General features: G+C 44.3%; 1 protein-coding gene across 3 annotated transcripts; it reads right to left on the bottom strand.

Annotated features, from left to right (window-relative positions):
• On the bottom strand, positions 1-27,374 carry SGTA (small glutamine rich tetratricopeptide repeat co-chaperone alpha). 3 transcript variants are annotated; one of them, XM_066635962.1, is made up of 12 exons: positions 27,267-27,374; positions 20,977-21,108; positions 15,724-15,827; positions 13,408-13,492; positions 10,414-10,513; positions 10,062-10,166; positions 9,279-9,417; positions 9,110-9,172; positions 7,481-7,518; positions 5,719-5,808; positions 4,499-4,627; positions 1-1,997 (listed from the first exon to the last, which is right to left on the bottom strand). In XM_066635962.1, the coding sequence occupies exons 2-11, from the start codon at positions 21,074-21,076 to the stop codon at positions 4,513-4,515; spliced, it is 939 nt and encodes a 312-aa protein (XP_066492059.1). In that variant the 5' UTR covers positions 21,077-21,108; positions 27,267-27,374; the 3' UTR covers positions 1-1,997; positions 4,499-4,512. The 3 variants fall into 3 exon arrangements, with proteins under 3 accessions (XP_066492059.1, XP_066492061.1, XP_066492060.1); XM_066635964.1 differs by having other exon boundaries at positions 27,322-27,340; XM_066635963.1 differs by lacking the exon at positions 27,267-27,374 and adding an exon at positions 21,818-21,908.

The raw sequence follows: 27,374 nt of genomic DNA, 5'->3' as shown, positions 1-27,374 counted from the left end.
CAGTGTCAAAGAGTTTTATTATCCACATTAAAAAATGAAAAGAAAAAAGTGTCAAATGCTTTAAACAGATCAGATTTAAAAACAGAAGGCGACTTTCCACTGGGCCCCCTACTCTTTCCTCTGGTTATGAGCCTTGCCTTGCTGGGGCATCAAGGCAGCACCGTGCCCCTCTTGGGATCATTCAACTATTCCTAAATAGGTAGGTTTGTCATACCAAAAAATGTTCTCCTCATTCCACCCCATTCCCTGCCTGTCAACATTTCATTGAAAGCACCCATGCTTGGGGGATGCTTTGTTGCAATGCAGATCTCAGCATGCCTTGCCTACCAAGGAGATGGGATGTCAGTTACAGATACCAAAGGCTGCATCCTACAGCAGTGCTGCAGCTTTAATCATGGGGAGAGGTGCTGGTGGTGAGAAAGAAGTCAAGCTTGAGCTTGCTTGGTAGAGAGCTGGCCAACAGATCTGCTGTAAAGGGGAGGCAAGTTTTACCCAGTAGCCAGAGATGGTGAGTGGATGTAGCATTTACATAACTCTGCTTAGCCTCAGTCCGGGCAGCAGGAAAGCTCATATGCAGCAAGAAAGGACCTGGTTAGCTGTGGAACTGGAACCAACAGCATAGGCCCCAAGCCACATAGCTAGGTAAGCTGAGGGAGAAAAAGAGGCCAAACACAGGCTTATTCTGAGCCAATCCAGTGGCTTTTGGAAATAGTCACCCTCACACTCAACAGCTGCAGGATCACACCTGGCACTCATTCAGGGAGAGCACATGGCTCAGCAAGGAAGCACACCAAACAACTTATTTTGAAGACCAGAATTAGCTCATAGCAATTCTTTAGGAACGGAACTGGGCAGGGTTTGCACCATTCCCCAACCACTAGGCTTGGGACCAGTTTCCCCAAAGTTTTGGGATTCCCAGAGCGGGAATAATTATCTGTTATTTGGCTTCCCTTCTCTGCAACAGGCCAGGCTGAATGCTAAGTGAACGAGTGGGGCCCCAGCTGAATGTCAAAACAGAAGGTTAATTTTCACCTTCTGTACTGAAACTGAGGCAGGACATTCAGGCCTGGGCTTTTGTGAGAGCCCTCCTCCCCGGTTCTCACAACCATGGAGAAGTTCCAAAATTAACAAAAAAAAACCCTTTGCAATACCCAAAACAGGAGCAGTCAACCTTCTCCTCACTCCAACTAATTTGGAGAAGAACAGGTTCCCATCACTATTACCATGATTTAAAAACTCAAACAAACTAAGAGTTCTAATTTTAGAAAATGCTCCAATTTGCAAAGTCACAGAAAATCGGTCTTTACTAATCGCCCGCTATACAGTTGTCTGCCCCTCCCCTCAACACACATGATCACAAAACCCTTCTCTCGGGTCCCCCCAGTTGCTGTTCCACATCATGTCGTACCAGCTATTGCTGCTTATGCATCTGAAGAAAGATTTGGTGAACGGCGTGGCGCTCTAGCACGCACTTGCACACACACTCCGACTCATGGGTGCCAGAAAGGGTCAGCAAAGGGTACAAGACGGAGGTTAAAAACAGAAATTCCTTTTGACTTCAGTGGGAAAGCTTGAAAGGAGTGAAAAAAACCATTGACCACATACCCCGTAGAAGAAAAGGAGCATGCGTCCAAGCGGAGCGTTCTTCGGAGCAACAGTATCTCACTGGGGAAAATGGATTTTAAAAATCGCCAAACACGTGTGGCTGTTTCTCAGGCATCTTGGAAAAGTGCTGGTCTGTGGTCAACAGCTTGCTGGCTCTTCTTGGAGAAACCCACGTGGGAACAGAGTGTGGAGGACAGAAGGAAGGAAGGAAGAAGAGGCTACAAGAAAAACTGTCTCTAACATGCAGGTCATATCAAGATTGGGTCCCCCACCCCCACCCTTGTCCCTCTTGGGTTCTTCCAGCTGGAGAAAAAATGGCGATGCAGACATGGCTTTCCAGTTCTTTGTTTTCCCCCCTTTTGTGAAGGAAGCATTTGCAACGAAGAGTAGTCCTGAAATTAAAAAAAACACACACACACACACACACTTGTAGGTTTAACACACATATATACATCCATGAGAACACAAATCCTGACAATCCCTTACAACTGGAAATAAGGAGCCTGTACATTTTTTTAAATGGGAAAAGCTGCAGCTCAGTGGTGGACTTTTGCTTTGGGTGCAGAAGGTCCTAGGTTCAAATCCAGTTCAAAGGATCTCTGGAGGTAGTAGAGATGGGAAAAGCTTCTCTCGCTCCCAAGGCCCTGGAGAACTGCAGCCCAGTAGGAACATATAATGCCAGACTAGGTTGACCAATGCCCTGAACCAAAATCAGGCAGGTTCATTTCTACCAACCAGAGATAACTGTTCTTGCTCCACCCTCAGAGGTGGAGGCTGATGGAGACTTGGATCACAGCCTTCCTGCAGCCATGCTCAGGTTATGGTCCTTCCCTCCTCTGTGAGGTTATTATGGCCCCTTCCTTAACTGCTATGTAAGAATGCCATATGCGAGGGAGGGCACCAGGATGCGGGTCTCTTGTTGTCTTGTGTGCTCCCTAAGGGCATTTGGTGGGCCACTGTGAGATACAGGAAGCTGGACTAGAGGGGCCTACGGCCTGATTCAGTAGGGCTCTTCTTATGTTCTTATGCTATCTAGAGGCTAGTAACAACTATTCTGTACTTGAAAGTGCTAGACATTATTATAACATTGAGACGTTCCATGATAGAATGCATGTTTGTAGGTTTTCATGGCCAGCAACAATCCAACAATTTAACGTATCTGGGTGAAAAGACCACTGTGCAAAATCCATGTTAAAAAGTCCAATGTTTCATTCTGTAACTTTTTCAGAACTTTGTCAAGGGAATGAGCCTAGGCAGGACATGTTGCTAGAGAGAGCCAAAAACAGCAGTTAAAGACAGCAGCCTCCAGGTGTTTAACTGTAGAGTTCCATTTAACTGAATGCCTTCTTAAAGCAAACTCAACCTAATCCCCAAAGTATCAACAGAAAAGAAAAGGCTCTACATATGAGCAATACCTGGCTTCCAGTCCTAAAAAGAACAGACATAAAAGAGTTTTACAAGGAAGAGGTTTCCAGCAGAGATGGATACTGTGATTAGGTTGAGTTTGCTTTAAGAAGGCAGTCAGTTAAATGGAACTCTACAGTTAAACACCTGGAGGCTGCTGTCTTTAACTATCATTTCTGGCTTTCTCTAGCTGCAACATGTCCTGCCTAGGATCATTTCTCTGATGAAGTTCTGAAAAAGTAACAGAATGAAATGTTGAACTTTTTAATAACATGGATTTTGCACAATGGTCTTTTCACCCAGATATGTTAAATTACTGAATGACAAAATGCTTTGAAAAGTAATAATGGAGCAGTATGTGGGACCCATTCAAAGCTTACTGCTGAGGCCTTTTTCTTAATAAATGCAATGTACAGGTCCAGCCTTGTTATACACGAATTTTTTATACATGGATTTGACTCAACACGAATGGCCACTGCAAATGGAATATGCTGATCCCTGGAGAAGGGGAAAAATGCATCCCTTTAAAATCAGTTTAGAAAACTGAACAGTCCTTTAACAATAGCCTTGTTAATGAGAGAGAGAGAGGGCAGCTGGCTGACAATCCATCAATCCTTCTCTCTCCAGGTGACTCCTCCCTTCCCCCTGAGCATGTGAAAGAAAGGTGATCACTTTGCATTGGTGAAGGGAAGGACTGAGCAAAGCGCCTTTCTAAGCGCTTGGAGGACGACTGATTGATGGACTTTCTTAATGACTCTTAGCTTACATCACAAAGGTCAGCAAGGCTGTTTTTAAATCACCAGAGCAAAGAAACTTTTTAAATTGATTTGCTATAGTGCGTTTTTTGCCATCTACGTGAGTTCTGGGAATGGAACCTATGCGAATAATGAGGCTCAACCTGTATTCATATAAATTAAGGAATAAGAGAAAAGAACAGATAAAGAAAACTGAACATAAATATTCAAAATAAAGATTTAAATTTCAAGGTCGTGCAAGAAATGAACAGATATAGCAACATATTGCATCTGGAGGTCAGGCTGTGGCCTTGCCTGAAAAAGCTAAGCAGGATCAGCTTGGGTTTCGTCTTGGATGGGAAACCAGAAGCCTCTGGCTAGAGACAGTGGACTGGTAAGAAATGGGTAACATCCTGAGAGCCTGCCCGAGTTGTGTTTTGCAGCTGCCTATGGAAGCTTGGAAAGCATAAGAACTATGCAGCCAGGACAACAAGGGGAAACATCTTAAGAGGTAGATGATCCTATGAGTTTCTCTCATAGAATAAAAACTTCTAAAAAACCTATTTGAAAAAAATGGTTTGTGGTCAGTCTGCCTATGTAAACCACCTCAAGTCTATGTGACTCACATCTTCAAGTCTTTAAGCAAGGCGGTATATAAGTACTTCAATAAATATCACTTTGGGAAATTTTTAGTTGAAATCCTCTAAATAAAAACCAGGGGGTGGGGTGGGACGTTGATGGCTTTGCAAACTCACCTGCCAAGTCACTTTCACTCCTGTTGCTCTTCGTTGCTGGCACTGGGGGTTCGACTACGGATTTGGCTGCGTAACTGTTCTATTAGCTCTGGATTCTGTTGCTGCATCTGCTGGGCAAATTGCTGGCCTCTGTTGCCGAGGAAGGGAAGTAAAATAAACCACAAACACAATTACTTCTTATTTACAGTATACTATAGTCAGCTCCCTGCTCCAAAAGAGCTGACAATACAAGATGACAAATGGGGGAAACACAAGTGCATCCTTGCTGGATCAGACAGAAGATTCAGTCTGGTCAGCAACCTGTTTCCAACAGCAGCCAGTCAAACACTTCTGGGACACCCACATACCCTCCTCAACAAGCACTCAGTGGCACACTGCCAATGAATTAGAGCAGGGCTCTCCAGATTCTGGCCTGCAGTCCAGATCAGGCACTCTATCTTTTCCCTTCCCTCGCATGAATGGTGCTTACCGTTCCATGGGGGAGCTGTCCTTCCCCACTGCTGATCTCCCAAACTGTGCTCTGGCTGGCCACTTCCAGATTGTGTCACCCCAGCAGCCACTGTGCCTGGCAGGCTGAAGCACAATTTGGGGGAGATCGGCAGAAGGAAGGACGGCTCCCCTGTGGAACAGTAAGAGCCAATTGCGCCAGGGACGCCTTTCCCGTTGTGCAGCTGTCTCCAGTTTGGAGACAGGTGGGGCGAGGGCAAATGCCATTATAGCTGTGCGAAGTTTGGTTATGGTGGGAATAAGAATGGAAGAGATAAGCCAGAAGCAATGCGGAAAAAATGAGTTTTGAGGAGGGATTTGAATGATGGGCAGGAGAGGCAGCATCACATATAGGTCAAGGGAGGAAATGTCACATGCAAGGGGCAGCAAGGGTGATTGGGACCAAGAGATCTTCTGTTAGCAGTGCCAAGATTACAAGTGGGGATGTAACAAGAAGCTAGGGACAAGAGAAAAGTTGGCGGGGGAAGGCCATGGGGAGCTTCAAGGGCAGGACGTCTACTGGAGGCAGACAGGGACAGGAGGGCAGTGAAGAACTCCAAAGAAAGGTTTCACATGGGCCAAGTGATTGGAGGATTTAAATTTAAAGAACCTAAAAAGCAAAGATGGAAATGTAACGAATTGAAGAGTATTGCTTCTTGTGCAACAATAGGCCAAAAGCAGGCAGCTCGAGAACTGAAGTGGGAAAGAAAGACTCCCCACCCCCCATTACTCACGCTTGGATAAGGCTGGCAAGGTCATTTGTGGAAGGACTGGTTCCTGGAGTCGCCATGGGATTGTGGCCGCCTGAGATCATCCCCGACATTCTATAAAAAGAAAGGAGCATTTGTCACACAAGATAAAAGCATTTGCCCACAAAAATGAAAATTATTGGATTCAAAATAGCAGGTGTCCCTTCTCAGACACCTCACAGGAGCAGGCTTGGATTGATGGATCAGACTTTTTAAAGTGTTTTGGTTGCACACTTACCCAAGAGTAAATCCCACTGAACACAGTGGGACTGGCACATCGGGGCACAGGATTATGCTGTCTGAGAGTGAAGAGCAAGGCATGGTAAAACTATTTGAGCATCACACCTAAGGACAGAGCTCTGCTTCCTGCCCAACCCAGCCCACTCTGCAGCACCTCTCCCAATACTTGGGCATTGATCAAATTGGGGTAGCCAAGGTGCCACTGGCAGTTGGTGCTCCACTGTTGCTGCTGAAAAGAAGAAGCATTCCAGCACCTGCTACTCACAGGTAGGACTCATAGGCTCCAAGTCCTACCTAAGTGCATCTAGAGCTCTATCTAGCACAATTACTGCTGCACTTAGGATTCAGGGTCTTTTTCCTTTTCTTTCCAAATAGATTTCATGTTTACAGTGGGCCTTTGGTATCTATAGAGGTTCTGTTCCTGGACCACTCATGAATGCCAAAATCACTTTAAATGGATGATCAAGTCTGCTTTAAAAAAATAAAAAAATGTGTTATGTACTGTGGCACCGCAAACCTACTGGTTGTAGGGCAGTCTCTGGAACTCCCTGAAGCCACTTCCAGGTCGTGCCAAGACCTGTGACCCCCTCCCTTGGTGTTGGTACACCCCAGAATGCATTGTGCTTCCAAACACTTCTAATGGGTGTGCCAGAGCCAAGGGAGGTGGTTGCTGGTCTCAACGTGACCTGGGAGTTACTTCTAGGAGCGCCAAAGACTGCCCCGTGGTCTGAGGTCTCAGGATCTGTGGATGGTTGAATCCGTGGATAGAGACTGCAGCTAAGAAGGAACCGCTGTAATGTCATTTCATATTCATATGTCCTCTTTCATTACCCCAAACTATTTTTTGCACCTTGGGGGCAGGACTACCAATATGCAGAAAAATGCTGCAAACTACATCGAAGTCATGTAATACTGCAGGACAGAAATAGAGTAAGATCTCTTACAGCACAATCCTATGCATGGCTACTCCAAAGTTAGCCCCACTGTGTTCAGTAAGGCTTACTCCCAGGAATGCAGACTGACATTGCAAGTTCTGCACTATTCTGGGATATCAGCTCCTTCTTCCCCTTTAAAAAAAGGGAAAGAAGGAGGGGGCAGCCCAGAGCAGTGCAATCTCGCAGTCACTATTGGCAGGATTTCAGAAGTCACCACAATTACTCATCACCACAATGAAGTCACTGCAATTACTTCCGGTTCAGAGTGCAGCACTTTGCCTCAAGGCAGCATCATGGCCAGGACTGCCAGTATCTCTTTCCGCCTCTGTAATCTCAGCATGTTAATGAACATATTATTGCCCTTCTCTCTCTTTTCAAACTGCATACTCAGAAACTGCTCCATTAAGTGTTTCCTCTGATCCTCCTCTTGTCTGAGGTGTCTGCAAAAATGAGCCATTCCCCTAGCAAGGAATTCCCCCAGAATTTCGGATGTCATTGATTCCAAACACCCCCAAAAGAAATTATTAAAAAAAAAATACAGAATTAGAAGGCCAAGACTTTTCCATACTTACAACTGCTGTACTTGTGGATTGTTCATCAGGTTAGATGCCTATTTTAATGTTAAAAAAAATTGTGTCAGGGTTAGAGAGAAAGAAAGAGAGCACACATTGGCTAGGTTCAGATGAAACACTACACTACTGCCTTCAACAAACCATGCCCTTGCAGCCTCAGCTCCCCAGCTGCAAAATTGAGATAATACAACCATATATATACTCGTGTATAAATTCTATCTCATGGATAAATCAAGGACAAGCCAAAAAAAATAGAATTTGCTAAGATCTGTAGATAAGTCAAGGACAAAACTTAGAGGTATATGAAATTCTTTTAATTCTTTGAAAACAACTTACCAGTAATTGTTCTGAGGCAACCAAGGGAAAGCCAAAAAAAAAGAGCCATTTTACCTTCTCCAAAACAGGGAGATGAAGGCATTTATGGGAGGCTTTGTCAGGAATACAGTACAGTACTTCCACAGCAGCAGCTCTCATAAAGACTACAATTCACATTCTTTAATTCTTTTCCTGTTTGCAGAAGAATGTAAAATGTCTCCCATTTTTTTCTTTGCATTCTGTTGCTACCTTAGAACAATTACTGGAAAGTAAACTGCCTCCTTCTCTGCCTGGTCCTCCCCCCACCTCACCAAGCAGCTTTACTCTTAGAAGCTTTTTTGACCATATTGACCTGTTTATAAGTCAACCCATGTTTTCAGGGTAATTTTTAAAGGCAGAAATTTTGACTTCTACACAAGTATATACGGTACTTTATTTGCAGGGTTGTTGCAAGGACCATATCAAGGTAGTACATGTAAGCATTCTGCACACTCAGAGAGCAATATACAAATGCTTAGTATCATCATCATAAGAAGAATGTTGCCAGCCTGTACAGCAGCGGTCTCCAAACTGGAGTGTCCCCAGCACAAACAGCATTTTATTGTTCCGCCAGAGAGCCTTCTGCTCATAGCGCTGATCTCCCCCAAACTGTGTCCCAGCTTGCCACGTCTGCCAGGACACCTGGGTGTAATGGCTAATGGGGTGACAGAACCTGGAAGCAGCTGGCTGGAGCACAGTTCGGGGGAGACCGGTGCCGCAAAAAGGAGGCTCCCCTGCAGAACGGTAAGCTTTTTTCATGCGAGGGAGAGATTAGGCAGGGTGTCGAATTCAGCCTGCAGTCCAGAGTCTGAAGAGCCCTGCTGTAAAGTGATGGAGTCAATGTTAATAATAAGCACAAGCATGAATAATAATCACAAACATTCATTGCTCAATAATGTTTCAATAGGCTGAAAAGCGTAGGCAAGAGTTTCTAGCAGGTTCAGCAAAGCTGGCTGAACAGCCTTTGACAGAATAAACTGCTCTTTGAACGTGCAAAACTCCTAATTTCTACAAACCAAGTCAGATTCAATGGTGAATTAAAATCACTTTTTTCAAATGACTATTCCCAGGAAGCATTTATATAATCATCACGCACAACCCTGGCAGTGCTAAAATTAGTACATTCAGTTTCGAGTCTCTCTCCCTCTCTCCCCACCCCCAGCTTGCATTCCTGTCCTCACAACGTAACACCAAAGCAAGAGAGGCTTTTGTGCTCTTGCTCTCTTCATGTCTGAGGATTCAACTACAAGCCAACCCACAAGGCACTTTCCTCACCATGCTCATGAAGCCAGGGTTGTTGAGCAAGCCAGCTAAATCGAATCCTCCGGTGCCTCCTGTCTGCAAGGGAAAAACAAACAGAGGCTGATTCAGGCACAGCAACATACTTTGTATGTATTTAGGGCAGATCTCTGAGTTTCTTTTCCGCTGTATCTCAAGAACCCACCGGACTCGGTGCTTCTTTCATTTTCTGCTCTGTTACTTTCAGGTTTGACTTGTAGGTTTCATTGTCTGGATCGAGCTCCAAGGCTTTTCTGTAGTATACAACGGCATCCGAAAGTTTGTTTAGGCTGGACAATGCTAAGCTGCAGAAAAGAAGTGATAAAAATGAGGGACACGGGACTGTTCATTGGCTTCTGCCACTCTGAAATAGACATGAGAAAGACAGTTTCCCAAACCAGGAGGAGAAGGAAAATGAAAACATTTGACGTGCTCCATTTTCTGCAGGGTCTGGGGAAGCCAAGTAAGGGCCCCTTGTATATCAAGCAAACAACACAAACAGGGGACAGAAAGCCGGTGAAGAAACTCCAACCGGGTTCTCAATCAGCCTGTGAAGATTTCAAAACCCAGAATGTCAGAACTGTCTGCTTTGCTCCTACACAGAGCCTGAAGAGGAGGAGAGAAAGAGAAGAACATTGCTGGATTCTCACCATCTGAACCAGTTGGAGAATCCCTGGGGGCTGTGTGCATGGGAGAAGGAGAAAAACTTATAGGACACGAGCATATTTCCCTGCCTTCTGGATGTGAGAGTTGGAGCCATATTTGGAATTTAGCTAGAATTCTTTAATAAGCTCTGATCAGATTTCTTTGCAAAACCACCAGGTCTAGCTGTTCTTTTATCTTGTAGCAGAAAGATACATTCTTTGACTTCTGCCTTAGAGGCTGCACAAGGAGTGGTGTTTGGTAGCTGACAGGTTAGAAAGACAAGAACAAAAATGAAAGGCCTTACCCCATTCTTCCATAGGCTTTGCTGTACTTGGGATCAATGTTGATAGCCCTTTCACAATCCCTAACAGCTCCAGCATAGTTCCCAAGTTTGCTGTAAGCAGCAGCCCTGGAGGGAAGCAAGAGAGGGAGATTTGTAAAAGTAACCCCTTGGAACAAGTTCAGCGTGAGAGGATGGACTCGGCACTCTTGCCAAATTGCTTCAGAATTACTGAGTAATAAAGAAAGACTTTCTTTTATTTCCTCTGAGATCCAAGAAACAGCCCCTTAAATTCTCTTCTTGTTAGTCACAGAAAATGGAGAAGACCCAAAAGGCAGACACCCAACAGAGAGAGAAACAAACAATGACTTATCACCTGTTGCAATAGTACACAGCATTGGAGGGGTTCAGTTCTATAGCTTTTCCATAGTACGATATGGCACTTTCAAAGTTCTCTGCCTTCATCTGCTCGTTTCCTAAAGAGAAAGAACAAGGAATACTTCCATCAAATCTTGCTTAGGCTGAAAACTAGCTGGGCTGCCTTTTGGGCATTCTGCCTCCAATACCCCCCAGGTTGCTGGGGGGCTTGGGGCAAAGTCCTGCACTGAGATCCCTCCCAGGGCAACTCCTGCTTGTCCTGATGGCACACTAGGCATAAGCACTGCCACTGGTAGTGAGAGGTTGGTCAAGGTCCAGCCAGGCACCCCATCTGATGGACATGGGCCTTTGGCTAGTGCCCAACCTGGGTGGCCCCTAGAACCACCTCTAGACCCTGCTTTATAAAGATTAAAAAGAGCAAGACAAACGCTGTTGCTTTTCTCACTTTGCTTGACTAAGTCTCAGTTGCCCAAAATCCACCTTCCACATAATAAAATCAGTATGTTCTGTAACTAGCCATTAAAGGCAAAAGAGCTCTAGCCTCCTCTGCATCTGCTCCATCTCTCTTTAAAAAAACGTAAAGAAAACAACTACGGTAAGGCCAGGGGTGTAATCCACTTCTATGACCACCCTCTAATTGAAGAACCCATACGGTCTAGTGCAGTGGTTCCCAAACTGTGAACTGCAGCTTCCTTGGAGCCACAGAACCCTCACAAAAACCTGCCACTCTATACAATGTATAGCATTGTAGCCTTAATGGGAAACTGCGGCAAATGATCCTGTAGTTCAAGGGAGCCGCCTATCAAAAAAGTGTGGAAATCACTGGTTGGCTCCTCAATTCATACCTTCCATTGTGTTATAATTACACTTCAATGTACAATACCTGTAGGATAGTCAACAAAAGATTATTTTTAAAAATACATGCATTATCTCCCAAAGTCCTGCACACTGGGCAAAGAGGCCCCTTTTATTGGGGGGGGGGTCTCTTCCATTTAGCAGAGGAACAACAACTAACCCTGTTGACCCAGCATAGCGCTTCTCCCAATGGCAACTTGCTAGTGTCTCCCTTCTGCCTTTTTGCAGATTGTGAGCCTCTTTAGGACAGGTGACTGCTGTTCCTGGCACTGCTGATCTTATTTGCTATTTATTTCTGCAGATTTTTATCTGTATAATAGGGGTATTCTATATTTTATAAGCTGCTTTGAGTGCACAGAAAAGGGAAGGATATAAAATGCCTAAATAAACTATCTTTTAAGTTTCTTTTGCTGTACAAACCACTGTGAACATACTACAGTGGGCCCTTGACAACCATGGGGGATCTGCTCCCAGACCCCCCCCCCCACGGATACCAAATTCCACAGATAACACAGGCCTACAAAATTGAGGGTCAGAAAAGTTTTTCCAAAACTTTATGGTGGTTTGATATGAATTTGGGGTGCTGATTCCAAAAATGGCATCCGTTTTGCCCTATCACGTCTAGTTTTGGAGACATGGCATAGCCTCATTAGTGAATGGTTCAAGCAGCTTCCTCATGAGGAAGCCATGGTGTAGGCTTCCTCATAAGGAAGCTGCTTGAACCATTCACTAATAGATCCCGCCACACTTACATGACTCCACTTCTTGGCAAAATGAATGGGCTTTCAGATGAGGCAAAACTGAAGTGTCTCCTAAATGACTGCTCACCAGATGTGCTAGAGGGAATTTCTAAATTTTTACTTTTGGTGATTTCCAAGCCTTCTTAATGTAATTTGTCAAAAATGTTGATATTTTATGTTGAACTGTAAATGTTTTATTAGTAATTTAGTATCTTAACTCCGTTTTTGATAAACGGGATTAGGACTAATTATGTTTGCTTTTATGATTTCTCTATCTATGCCTAATAAAGGTTTATTCATTCATTCATTCATTCACTCACTCACTAAAGAGGTTATGCCGTGTCTCCAAGGTTAGACGTGATACGGTTAGACGTGATACGGTTAGAGGTTAGACATGATACGGCAAAACAGATGCCATTTTTGGAATCAGCACCCCAAATATACCCAGGAATTGGTGTAACGTTTAAGGAAGCAAAATGTGTGTTGGCCTGTGTAATCAAATCCATGGGAAGGGCCTCCAGGACCTCCCGGGCGCAACTGGAAGTGTCTTCTGATAGCATTCAGGTAGTGTTTTGAGGTGCAGAGAGTTCGTGTACAATCTCCTTGGGCCTCAGAAGTTCGATTTCCATGGGCCTGTGAAAACTGCAAGAGGTGCCTTCTGGACACCTCCTGGAGGCCTCCACATGTAGGGTCAGGACTTGTGTTGAGTCAAGTCTGCAGGTACCAAACCCTGGATAAGGAGGGCCAACTATTTAACGTAAGAGAAAGAAGCATCAAAATATTATACTGCACTCTAAAGTTTAAAAGCCTGGGATTGTAAAAAATTGTTTCAGTGCCTGGCACTGAAAAGGCATCAAGCCAGCACCATAGACAGGGACCTACCACCAAGAAGGTCCTCTTCCCCCCCCCCCCCAGTTGGTTAACACAGAGTGGAAATCAACATAGATACACACCACCTCAGGTGTGCAACTGAATGCTTCCATATGGGAAGGAAAACAAAAACCACAACTTCCTGTCTATAGAAACCTAGCATTTCAAGGAAGACAAAAGGACAAAAAGAATCTCAAGTCTTCTACCCAACAGACTAGTTTTCTGTCCACAGGGATTTTTCCATCATGGGGAAAAGCCCAAAGATGCCTTGCAGACTGAAGTGGTCCAGCCTAGCAGGACCAGGCATTTCTTTTGGTAGAGCAGCTAATACCTCTGGGCCTCCTCAGTAACACAATCAAGAAAAGCAACAAAGCACAAACTGTGGGGAAGGCCACCTCGTCCCACTGCACCATCCACCACCTTGGAATCAGTTGCCATGGAGGGGGACAATTTGGTCAGAGGGGAAGAGGCAGTCAGAAAAGCTTCTCCAAAGGCCAGTTGGAAGATTACCTTTTTCTTCAACTTACCTTCAGCTTTCAGTCTTTCAGCTTCAGCGGCATCTTCTTCAGAGGGGGTGACTGGCTCAGAATTTGTAGTACTCTGCTCTGGCTCCTGACATTAGCCATTGTGGGTTATGACATGAACAGAGAAAACACAAAAGTGCAATCAGAGGCCTATAGATTCCACGAGTTGACAAACAAAGGAATAAGCTCCTCTCAGAATTCTCTAGCAGCTAAATCACCATTCTTGGACTTTGCTGAGACAGACTGAAAAGAGCCAAGGTCTGGGCCCCAAAGACTATGCTTGGGATCATTAGGAAGGGTATTGAGAACAAAACGGTTAGTATTATAATGCCGTTGTACAAATCTATGGTAAGGCCACACCTGGAGTATTGTGTCCAGTTCTGGTCGCCGCATCTCAAGAAAGACATAGTGGAAATGGAAAAGGTGCAAAAGAGAGCGACTAAGATGATTACGGGGCTGGGGCACCTTCCTTATGAGGAAAGGCTACGGCGTTTGGGCCTCTTCAGCCTAGAAAAGAGACGCTTGAGGGGGGACATGATTGAGACATACAAAATTATGCAGGGGATGGACAGAGTGGATAGGGAGATGCTCTTTACACTCTCACATAATACCAGAACCAGGGGACATCCACTAAAATTGAGTGTTGGGCGGGTTAGGACAGACAAAAGAAAATATTTCTTTACTCAGCGCGTGGTCGGTCTGTGGAACTCCTTGCCACAGGATGTGGTGCTGGCGTCTAGCCTAGATGCCTTTAAAAGGGGATTGGACGAGTTTCTGGAGGAAAAATCCATTATGGGGTACAAGCCATGATGTGTATGCGCAACCTCCTGATTTTAGAAATGGGTTAAGTCAGAATGCCAGATGTAGGGGAGGGCACCAGGATGAGGTCTCTTGTTATCTGGTGTGCTCCCTGGGGCATTTGGTGGGCCGCTGTGAGATACAGGAAGCTGGACTAGATGGGCCTATGGCCTGATCCAGTGGGGCTGTTCTTATGTTCTTATGTTCTTATGTTCTATGTTCTTATGACTGCCTGCTCCCAGTGGAAATGGTCATCCAGGCCCCTTTGTTCTTCTCTGTGCAGAGGGCAGAAGCTTGCCACAACCATATTCCTTCTGGAGAAAATTTTCCACTTTCTATATACAATGCTTCATAAAGTGGGCCAGTAATATAATGAATAGATACAACAGCAGTCAACCTGGGCAGCTGAAAAAGTTTGCATTTTCTTCCCCAGGTGATAAACCCCAGCAAGCACCTTGATTAAATATATGCAGATACAAGTAAAGCAACATTCTGGCCCTATGGTTGGATGGCTCATAAAAGAGTCACACCGCACTTGTACATTTTCCCTTTCTGTGCCCCAGCAAAAAGGGGAGAATCTTGATTTCCTAATCCAGTGTCCTATATTTCATGCAAATTGAGCATCTGTGATTAAATATCCTGGTTTGTTGGCTTCACTTCACTGACAGATTCCCACTGGAGTTGTGGTCTATGAAACCAGGACCTCTTGCATTTAGCCAGGAACGCAATGTGGGGGGGGGGGTACTGTGTCCACTCAGCCACAATTCAACAAACTACAGTTGTTTTGATTGCTTGAACCAGCCCTTAATTTGATTTTAAAACGTTTTTCTCTACTAAAAACTATCTCCAATTATTTGGTCTTTAAAACAAAAATGTAAATACTTTTAAAGAAATTTATATCCCGCCATTCCTTTGCCAACAGAAATGCCCAAGGTGGCTTACAACTTCTGTTTAAAAAAATGGGGCTGACAAAAGAAAACAAATTGAAAAAACAGTCAGGGTTTATAATCTCTACACATTATCCTGCCAACAGCTCACACATACAAGAAACCCCTTGCTCTCATCTCCACCTCCAGGCCCATTGCCTGGGTTCTCCCTCATCTCCATCACTACCTAAGCACCAGATCTAACAGCTTCTAGCTTCCACTTCAACCTGCTGGGCAGTGCGGAAAAACTGTTGCCCTCCCTGCCCTTGGGAGCAGTAGATAGAGGGAGGGGGGTGGCAGGTAAGTATTGCAGGCGTCACTATTCACCTTGCTGTGGGAGCCACTGGGGCAACAATGGTAACATGTAGGTGCTCACTGTTTGGTGAGTGGCTGCACATTTGCTGTTGCTGCTCCAATAGCAAGTGGGAGGGCCACTTACAAGGTGCATTGTGACATCTGCAATACTTACCCCATAGCCCCCCTCTGCTACACTACTGCTCAGGAGATACTAGTCTTCTGACAACACGGCTTGCACTTCTGTAAGTTTTGCTCTGTTACTCTGGCAGTACCTCTCCACCCTTGCAGATATACCTACTTGTGCTGCAGCAGCTTCAAATATTTTCGGAAGAGTTTGGGACAAGGCCAGTTGTCTGTCATCCATGGACACCCCAAACGCCGTCTCTAGGCACTGGATGGCGACTGAGAAAGAAGGAGGGCAGTTAACATTATTTCCTTTGTGTTTCCAAGGAGGCAAAGAACCCACAGCATTTCCTTTCCGGCATCTTACACACATTATTCTTTTTTGAAAAGAAGGGAAGTAAATTGTATCATTGCCCCTTTTCCCATCATCAAACTGTTTCTGCTGTTCCTTCTTTTTCTTCTGCTAACTGGACAGGAGCGGTCCTTCCCACTAGGTGTGTGCACTTGCATGGACACACGTACAGCATGTACTAGAGACCCCCTCACCTCAAGCATTGAACCCATTCTGCTTTCATACTCCTTCCCGCTCATGTATTCTCAGGATCCAGGTTTTCTAGCATCTTTTCCTCAAACATTTTCTAATGCCCTACATCAGCTGGAGCTTATTTATCAATTTTGACATGTACTTACTAAACAATACTTTTAAAAAAGCCGTTATCTGCTAAACAAAAAATGGAAAAAACTTCAAATAAAAAATAAACTGTTCTTTTTCTAAGTAGGCCATGATAATTTTGCATATTGTATAAGTCTTGCAAAAACTTTTCCAATAGCCAAAAGGATTAGGAAGAATGTTCAATAAAGTGCACTTGATGTGATTATAATATCATATGCAAACAAATTTAAAGCTATACTTAGACATTTTTGTCAGACTTACAAACACTCTAATGCAACAGTTCTCAAACTGTGGGTCCGGGAACCAACAGTAGATTGTGACCCAGTTTTTGTTAGGTCGCAAAACTGATAGGACAGATGAGGCTCTGTGCATCAATTCATTTTCTACTGCAGATGTGTTGGCCAACACTGTCAATGGTGTGTTTTAGCAACATGTTCAGGGAACCCTCAAACTGAGAAATACGTCTTCGGAAAAATTTCAAGGTGTTTCCACATACCTGAAAACAACTGTTGCATTTGGTAACCTATGGTAGTTTGCGCACACACACACCCCCCCAGACACTGCCCAGGGTGCTGACGATTAAGTATAGAATCATGCAAAAAAGCTGAACTCAACCCAGAAGATCTCAAAAAAAAACAATGGTTTGCGCAACTGTCTCTTCAGATTTCTTCAAAAAATAGTTAAAGGTGCTTATTTGTATTGAAAGCTTTAAATTTAACTCATGGACAAAGGTTAGCTCCTGGCCTAAGAAGCTAAAATTGTAACTTTCATTTCAATTTGAAGGAGGGGCTATGAATGAACAAAATTACAGTGCCAGAAACCCCCCAAAACACAAACTTCTGCCCCTTTTTCTTACATAATGACAAGGATGGACAGTCAAAACAACTTTAGCCCTGAAAAGGTCTATCCTTACACTGTTCATAGTGCAAATTTCAGGTCTTTTACTGAGGCCAATTTTTTAAAATCCCATGTATTAAAAACTGTTGCACTAACGCATTCCTGCTAAACAAGCTGCTACGGCATGGAGGAAAGCACTGCTGCCCAACCACAATTGTAGCCACACCCCTTGGCATTTATAAACCAGGCCACAGCCTCTAAGCTGCAAACTTCTAAAAAGTTTGAGAACCACTGTTCTAATATATGACAATTCAATAGCATGAAGTTCTTTATATTATTTCAATTATTTAAAAAGGCATAAAAAATTAACATACTAATTTTAGTACAGCACACCCAAAGTGCTGTGAGTTTTAATTTCTCTCCAGGAAGCAGATATACTTATATAATGCACTCTTACTCTTTACGAAAATTAACATGTCAGTTTGACTGAACTGTATTCATTCTGTACAGTACTAATTTTACAAAACAATGCATTTTAGGAAATAGAAATTGTTCAGTGGAAAAATATAGCAGCAAAACGCTTTCTGCCCCACATCACCTGATGTATGTTGAGATATAGAGGACTGGACCCCTTACTTAAGAGACTGTCTTTCTCTACATTATTGCACCCACTTCTGCATGCAATTGGTACTATCTTCTCAAATGGAGGATCATTCTTCTTATCTGCCCTTCAGAAGGATTGTAAAATCTACCCTTGCCTTTGGTCCACGGGATTTTTTCTGACTGATCAACATATTGCTATTTTTTTAAATTTTGATTTCACTGATTTGATACAATTGTTGTTTTATTCATTTTTCTCTGTCATTGTGAGCCCTTTGGGAACATAAACTGGAAAAGCAGACAATTGTTTTAAAGAAAGAAACTTAGATCAAAATGAATGGAAGAACTGGGTGCAGGAGGATTAATGGAGCACGAGGAGGAACAAGCTCGCTTCCATCTCAATTCCAATGCCCAGCTCTCTCTTGATGAGTTTGTTTAAACATTAATCCTTTGCAAGCTGCTTCTCATGATGATACTGCCCCAAATCTCCCAAGATAGACAGTTTTCTTCAGTGACATTGCTTTTTCAACATTCCTAGTTCACTGTTCAGAGTGAATCAGAGACTCCACATCCAAAGAGACCAGGGGCACTTGGAATACTAACAGCACAAGCCTATGCACATCTACTCAGAAGGAAGTTCCACTGTGTTCAATGGGGTTTACCCTCAGGAAAGTGTGTATAAGACTGTATAGGACTGCAGCCAGGTAGCCCAATCTTGAGAACTGCTGCCGCCAGATCCTGCGCACCCCGGGCTACCGCAGGAAGTGCCTCAGGAGAAGGGGACTTTCGTCCCCTTCTCCTGGGTAAGGTAAGCAGCCCCACAATGGGGCTACTCACTTTATCATAAGGTAAAGGCACTTGTTTAGGGCTCCACACCCTACACAAGTGCCTTGGATCCTGCGGTGCAGAGCTCTGTGGACCCACCTCCCATCCCTCCCCCAGGCACGTCTCCAGCCCGCCCCCTCCCGTCATGCCTCCTCCCCACCCTCTCTAGCTTCCCCCCTCCCCAGAATGCCTCCTCCCCACCCCTGTCCCGTCTACTGTTCTGCAGCTCTGCGGTCTGGGAGACCACCAAGCTGCAGAAGCTGGGCGACTGCCACACGCTAGCCCAGCACTGGCCGAGCTGGACAAGCACCAGCGGTGAGGCTGCCAATGTGCCTTATGGCACGTTTGTGACAGTGCTTGGTGGCATGGTCCCGTGCCACCGAGCCAGGATTGGGCTCTAATTCATTTACTGAGGCAGCAGCGTGTCATCACTCTTTCCCAGAATATTCTGTACCAGCCTTTCATTATCACTGCAAACTCCAAGAAAGGAACGTTGAAAGAAAAGCTCCAAAACTAAAAATAATGAGCAAACCCAACTCTGTACCTCAACAAATCCTGACATTTCTAGCTCAGTGCAGAAAGCCAAGGCATTTCTTTAGCTATTTATTTAGATAGTGATCTTGCTATGCCTATTGATTGCCAGCAGCTTCTCATCAGAAGTGGGTCATACCTACACTGCATCTGATTGGATCTTGTACTTATTTGCTTGAGTCTTTCATTTGTGCGCTGCATAGCATTGGGTCATAACTATTCTTTTCTCTTGCACTGCTGAGATTTTTGTCCTTCCTTTGTGAATAACTCAAGTTTCTCCCCTTCCTTTTTCTATTCTCAGTGTCTATCTACCTACTGAGACATCCACTCAATGCATCTGGCAATGTGGGCTCCAATCTACATAAGTGTCAGTCACAATAAGGCTGTAAGCCACTCTAAGGGGTTCCTTATTTATTTAAAAGATTATGTACATCCTGCCCTTCAGATTAAAAATCTCACAGTGCTGTTTTTAGAAATTTACAGTTCATGACAATTAACACAATATACACCAAAATCAGATAATAAAGTAGTATATAAAAAAAGACATAACTGACAGGAACCAAACAGCAAGTCACCCATCACAGATTAAAACCTGTTGAAATAAAAATATTATGACCTTCAAAAGAACAAAACTAAGCTCTCTAGGGAGTTCCAAGGTGTGGGCATGTTTGCAGGGAAGGATCTCTTTTGGGAACCAGCCAAATGGATGTCAGATATTGGTGGGACACACAGGAGGGTCTCCCCTTCCAATATTATGTAGGCAGGCTCTGATGGGAGGCGGTGGTCCTTGAAGAATCCTGGTCCCAGTCTAGGTTTACTTTCATTAGTTCAGTGTTTCCCAAACTGTGAGTTGGTACCCACCAGTGGGTTGTGAGCCAATTTTTGGTGGGTCATGAAAAGTTTTTGAAACAAAAAAAAATCAACTTTGCAAGTGCCTTTTCTCAGTTTGCAGAAGAAAATCATTCGTTGGAATGCTAACCTGAATGAGGTAATCTTCATACTCCCCAAATAAAAATGTAACATTTTCATATTTTCTCTAGTAATTAGCATGCCATAAATAACATGTGAATGCTGTTTCAGCCTTTTGTCTGGCCTGGAAGTCCCTAACTGCACATCTTGCTCTCCAGTTCAATCTTCTGGGTACCCTGGAACAACTATAAAGGTGTCGATGAACAATCCTTTAACTCCATTTCTAGGGAGAGTCTAGCAAATTTCTACACATATACCATATGTAATATCGCTAACAGCTTCAGGAGCACAGGACCCCAATTATTGTTAATAAAAATATTTCTAGATCTCTTTTAGGGGGGTCTAGTGCAGGCGTATCCAAACATTTTGGCAGGAGGGCCACATCATCTCATTGACATTGTGTCGGGAGCTGGGAAAAAAAGAATTTACATTTAAAATGTGAATAAATTTACATAAGTGAATATATTTGAGATGGAACTTATATGAATGAATGAAAGTCTTGCAGTAGCTCAAGGCCTATAAAAGGCCTTGCACAAAGCAAGGCCAGCCTTTCCTTCACTGCCACTGCTGCATCACAGACGTGAAACAGCAAGTCGTGGAGGGAGCCCTCATCCTACAGCTCAGGTGAGAGGTCGAACAGTTGTCCTCACACTGAGAGCAGTTGTGTCGGGCCAGCATGGGATCCAGCAAGTCTCTAGAGGGCAGAGGTTCATTGGAGACTGGGTGCTCCCTACAGGCCGGATTGCGAGCCCCAGAGGGCCGCAAGTGGCCCCTGGGCCGGGGTTTGGGCGCCCCTGGTCTAGTGGGTCACGGCAGATTGTTGTTTTAAAAAGTGGGTACCAGTGCTAAGAAGTTGGGAAGCACTGCATTAGTTAAATCCTGAAGATCTGCAGAAACATCCCAGATTATGTCCAGTGCAGCACATACACATGTACATACACATGTACACACACTCTCTCTCTCTCCCCCCTCCCCCCCACTGCAGCTGCCTACCTTCCAAGCTCTCTTGTGCATCTGGAGAGAGTCCTCCATTCTGTAACTGGTCCTGGAGAAACTGTATGATAGAATAAGCAAGACGCTTCTTGTCCGCCATTCTGGATTATTCCTTCGTGCAACCTTCCTTGACTAAAATTTCAGAAAAAAGAGGGGAACAAAATACAATATCAGTTCCATTAATTAGGTTGAGAAAGGCAAGTAAACTGACACTGGGACACAGTATTCTCTGTAATAATCCAGAGGCTCTGGAATTTCCTCCCATAGGGGATTCAAAATACAGTACCTACTCGTTGTTCATGACGGCTTTAAAGATTCACTTGCTCTATCAGGCTTTGCTATTGTCTTCTCTGAATATTCTTCTATTTTGGAATTGTTTCTTGCAGTAAATTCTACTGATTTTTAAATTATGTTTACATAAGAAGCCTGGGGCCCATCTAGTCCAGTTTCCCATATCTCAGCAATGGCCCACCAATGCACAGAGGCACCAAGATACCTGTATCCTGTTGCCACTCCCTTGCATCTGGCGTTCAGAGATAGGCTCCCTCTAAAACCCGGAGGTTGCATACAGTCATCATGACTTGTAACACATGTTTCATTGTATTTTAACACCATAAGCTTCCTTGGGGCCTGCAGCTGAAAGGCAGGCTTGACATGCAATTAATCAATCAATGACTCTGCCTAAATTTGCAACACTTATTCCCTACCACTCAGTTCCAAAATTCCAGTTTCTTCCCACAATCCTCATCAGCATTTAAGCTTTGTTGCTTTGTCACTCTTGTTTGTGAAACCAGGTGCAAGAGGCAGTTGTTCATTTTTAAAGAGCAGTGATGAAACTCACATCTGCCTAGACCAGGGGTGTCAAACTCGTTTCCTACTGAGGGCCGAATGGCATTCATGATGCCTGCTGAGGGCTGGAAGTGATGTCATTAGGCAGGAAGTAATGTCATTAAACAGGTCATAACCAAAAGTAAGTGCTTCTTCTCACTCAGAAATTCATTAGCTGCAAATGACAGAAGAGAAAACACGCAAATCTTTATCATATTTCAAGATATGGGAGGGCCCAATTTTCATGTGGGCTGCCCTTTCAAGCAGTAACACCTCAGCACTGCTCAGCAGCTGAGAGCCTGAGGGCCAGATAAAAAGCTTCCGCAGGCCGCATCCAGCCCCCAGGCCTTATGTTTGACACCCCTGGCCTAGACAGTTTTGATTTTCAGTCTATAGAAGCCCCCACAGTGTCACACCAAGTTCTCCCATTGAAGCACTGACCACACCCAGTTCAGCATCAGCTAAGGTGCTGTCTCACAAAGCCTCCAGACTGTGCCCCGAGTGGGGGTCATGCTCTCTGACCAAAAAGTCTTCCTCTTGAATTCCAGAGGTGTGCAGCTGCTCAGAAATACATGAGGTGGAGAAAACAGAACACAAGAGAGGATTTTCTACCTCTCTTTGAACACTATTATCATACAGCTAGAAGAGACCTATAAGATCACTGAGCCCAACCCCTGCCAATTCAGACTGTCCACAGCTACAGCATCCCCAGGTGGATGGCTACCCTGCCTTTGCTGAAAGACCTACAACAAAGGAGAGTCTACCCCCTTCTAAGGCAGACTGTTCCACTACCAAACAGCTTGTACTATCAGGAAGTTCTTCCAAAGGTTTAATCACAAAATCCCTTGTTGCAATTTAAACCTATTTGTTCTGGTCCTATTCCTCCAGAGCAACCAAGAATAAATCTCCTCCCTCTTCCACATGACAGCCCCATGGATATTTATAGATAGTTATCGTGTCACCCCTTAACCATCCCTTCTCCAAAATAAACATCCTTCAAGTAGTTATCATAGGACTTGTTATCAAGTTATCATTGGACTAGTCTCCAAACTAAATATGTCCCGTCCTTCAAGTTATCATCACAGGACTTGATCTCCAGCCTCCTCCCCAACCCTAGCCACTCTCCTCTGGACCATCTCCAGTTTGCTAATATCCCTCTTATACCAAGGGGTTCAGATACAATTCCAGGTGGTGTCTGACTAAAGCAGAATACAATGGTATCATTACTTCTTGTAATTTGGATACTATACTTCTGTTGATGCAGTCCAGAATTGCATTTGCCTTCTTTGCTGCTGTATCGCACTGCAGGCTTGTCATCTATTAAAATGCCCACAGTCTTTTTCACATGTGCTACTGCTCAGACAAATATCCCCAATCTCGTATGTGCAATTCTGGTTTCTTATACCCCAATACAAACCTTTATGTTTATCTCCGTTGAATATCATTTTGGTCGCATTTGCCCAGTTTTTCAACCTGTCAAGATAATCTCAGATCCTGTTCCTGTCTTCTAGGGCAGCATTGCTCAAACTGTGAGTTGAGACCCACTAGGTGGATCGCAAGCCAATTTTAGGTGGATTCCCATTCATTTCAATTTGAATTTTATTTTTAATACATTGATTTGATGCTACCATGGTATGCGACTGATTTTGGGGAAATAGTACTGATCTGTACTTTTGCTATGTATATGCTTTTCATAATGACAGTCAATGGGGCTTACTCCCGGGTAAGCGTGGAAAGGACTGCAGCTTTTAGTATGTTTTAAAACAGATTGGCAACTGCTTAAGAGGGTTCTTCTTTATTTTAAATAAACTTTTAAACTTATTGTAAACTTTTAATTTACTTAATTGATTGGATTTGATTTTGTAGTATTTGGGGGTGTTAAAAATTTTCCTGCTTGATGATGTCACTTCCAGCCATGACTGCACTTTCAGATTAATATCATCACTTCTGGTGGGTCGCGGCAGACTGTCATAAAAAGTGGGTCCCAGTGCGAAAAAGTTCAAGAATCACTGCTCAAGGGTATTTGCTACCCAACCCAGTTTAGTGGGGTCTGCAAATCCAATGAGAATCTCCTCTATTCCTTCATTCAAATCATTTAAGAACTAGAACACTAAGTCATCAAAGGAAATTGAGTGGCAATAGGTTTGAGACAGATAGAAGAAATACTTCTTCACAGACAATGCACTATTATTTTGTAGAACTCACTACTGCTAGAAGTGGCGATGGTTACCAGCCCAGGAGAGACTTACACTTCACATGAGTACCATATGGACCAGGATTAAGATCATTTTGCTGAAGGTCTTGCCTGACCATCTGTGTCTAAGAGGCAAAACTTTTTGGTTAATGCCATGACATGCAAGAATGTGCGTTAATCACCAGATGCATGCACAATGCCACATAACTCTCAGCAGGATGATTCCCTGTAACGTCCACAGAAAGAGACACTTCTGACATGTCTTGAAAAGCAGACTAGCTTTAGGACATGTAATACACAGCAGTGTCCCCTGTCAGCATACAAAGAGGGAGAATTTGGAACTACAATATGCCTTTCCTTCTCAGTATCCTGTCACTATGATCTGTGCTCCTTGGTTCCTCCTTTACTTTCTGACAAATCCTCTGGTCTTCTGAACTACCACTGTGCACCTTAGGTGTGAAGGATTCTCATCACTGCTTGCAAGTATCTTTATATGCCTGTTTCCTCAAAGGCTGAACCACAAAAAACTTAGTCAAGAGCTGCCCCAATATACTATCTGCATCCACAATTTCAACTACATAGTCCAAAACGGAACCCTGATGGAGATGGGAGACACAGTAGGCAAGTTCTCAACAGCAACCACCTTCACAGCTGTAAAAATGCTCTTCTAGGTGTTATGCTTGCTTAGACATCACATGTCGTCACCAGAATCTCAAGGTGGTCATCCAAGCTAGCCCTCTGGCTCAAGACAGCGTCCTTCACACAATTAACGCACATAATCTAGGCCAAAACCAGACACAGAAGTCCAAGGGGATCTCCAGTCACAGCTGCGGTTTCAAAGATCAAGGTGACCTCCAGAAGAAATATTTGTTCAGTGTTGCAGCCACAGCTGTTGGTATACAAACTGAAACACTGCCATTTCCTATTTGCTGGCAAAAGGATAACCATGCACACAAAGAAAAGCCCTGCACCTAGAAAACAACCACATCAGGATGAAGTGTTCTAGGCTAATCTACTCCCAGATATATTAGTTTTCTATATTCAGGGTAGTTTTTTTCCTGCATAGAGGATTATTTAGGTAGAATCTTTCATGGGAGCAAGCCCCATTGAATACAATGGGATTTATTGTATTCCCATTGCCTGAGAACCCATGCACTGTCTATTCATATCTTAGTACACATGCACAGAATTGCACTTAGTCAAGCAAGCCTCCACCCACAGTCCAAAGTAGCACAGCCCACACACACAGCAACCACCTCACTGACAACTAGACTTAAAGAGATTCCCCTTTGAAGATGTATTAAAATGCCAATCTTAAACCCAATATAATTTGAGAATACATTTCACTAAAGAGAGATATACTTTTAAGTAAGAAGCATGGTTGAAGGGTTAAAACAGAAAGGACAATAAAGAACAACCTGGATTTTTGTAATATGCGTATGATGAAAGTAGGTGGACAATTATAAAGTGACAGCATCTGAAGTAACATTCCTGTAAAGTCAGGAGTAAACAATGACTCAGTCCCCAGGTTTCATCCCCAACAGAAAATGAAGGCTGCAGTCCTAAAGACACTTACCAGGATATAAGCCCCACTGGATACAGAGAGACTTACTTCTGAGTAAAAGTTATAGGATTACACTATAAATCTGTTTTTTGTTCATCCCTTTCCACCAGTTCTCTGCTTTGTGAACTCTCTGGGGCACAGTTGGTTTATATTACCAACCTGCCAGTTGGTTTATATTAAAAAAATCACCCTCCAAAACATGCAAACACATACAGATGGTCTTTTATGAATAAATTAGCAGCAATGCTCAAGAAATGGACAGAGGGCAATCTTAGTCAGGCATCGCACACAACAGATGCCAAGCGGAGCGTAACTACAGAGTTGAACCAAGGTGCAAGAATGTTCACATGAAGAACTTTCAGAACACAACCTTCTTAGAATTTTCCAGGCAGGAATTTTATGAGCTCCAAGATGATATTGTTCAACAAAAGAGCTCCCATGTCCGTACTATCTATCCTGTGAGGTTTCATTTCATTGCTTATTTTTCATTGGCATCTAACACAGGTAGGCATTTTATTAATAACAGGTCTAGGGAACATCTTAATGTCACCTTATAGCCTACTGGGGATTAGAGATTTTATTGAGCAAGAGCATCAGAGATATTATGAAAGAGTACATAAACACTAATTGTAGATTTTTTTTTTGTGGTTTCCGCATAAAAAATGTGCAAATTCAAGAGGATCTGAGTAGATCAGAGTTTCTCAACATTTGTCCTCCACCATACCACTTCACATGGTCCACCTATTCAAAGCACCAGCAGAAGTAACTGGTGATGGCATCATTGCCAATTACTTCTGAGCTAGGAGGCCAGACATGATGTGATAAACACCAGTAAGTGTTTGGGGATGGGAGGGCTTTTTCGAGCATGGAAAAGCATGCTTTGGAGCTCTGCCCACTGAATTGGGCTTCCCACCACTGCTTGTTGTGTCACCTTTCTTGTTGCTGGGTGGCAGGGCTCCTGCACATAACCCCAGACACCACTTCAAGTACCACTGGTGGTACCTGTACCACTGGTTGAGAAACACTGTTATAGGGGTCTCATTGCCAGGTGGCAGGGGTCCCAGGGTCCTGAGAGTACCATCAGGTACTACCTCAATTACCACTAATGGTACCCGTAGCACTGGCTGAGAAACACTGGTGTAGATCCTTCTAAAACCAACTCTGACCCCAGCTCGTGCAAAGCAACCCACCCCCCAGGCACAACCCACTCCCTCCTAGGACCATGCAACAATCTGAAGGGGGGGAGGGTATCTCTCCACTCTGTGACAGGCAGGTAAAGCATTTGTGGGGCAGGCACAAACCTAACAGGTATAGTACCTGCTCCACATGGAGAGGCAGCCGTGACAGGCTACACCTGCTGGATTCTTGCCTGTGAGGCAAACAGTTGCCCCCCCCCACTGCTTCTGGAGCAAAAAAAGGTCCCCACCCCAGATAACCAGGCATGGGTGCGTGGGTGGGTGGGTGGCAGGGCAACCCCACCTCCTCCTCCTCTCTTGCCTCCCAGAGACCTCAGCCCTGAGGGGAGAAGTGGGGCTGAGGGGAGGAAGGGCCTGGAGGAGGCTGGGGGAACTTAACAGGCACTCCCCCCATGGAAAGGGCTGAGGGCTGGACCCCGCCTGCTGCACTGTACACATGCCTCACTCCCACAGAGGGCCCTCTCAGGGGGAGCCCCCAAGCATGGAGGGGCTCCTCCCCCCCACTCACCAGCCCTCAGTCACCCTCCTCCAGCTCCAAGCCAGCAGCCTCCCCCAACACGCACGCGCAGTCGCCTCTCCCTTGTCTGGGTTCTAAGGGGCCTCCTTCAACTGCGCA

Source organism: Tiliqua scincoides, chromosome 8 (genome assembly GCF_035046505.1).
Source record: "Tiliqua scincoides isolate rTilSci1 chromosome 8, rTilSci1.hap2, whole genome shotgun sequence".
Lineage (NCBI taxonomy): Eukaryota > Metazoa > Chordata > Lepidosauria > Squamata > Scincidae > Tiliqua > Tiliqua scincoides.
Note: the sequence above shows the minus strand (reverse complement) of the source record. Positions and strands in the feature narration are given on the sequence as shown.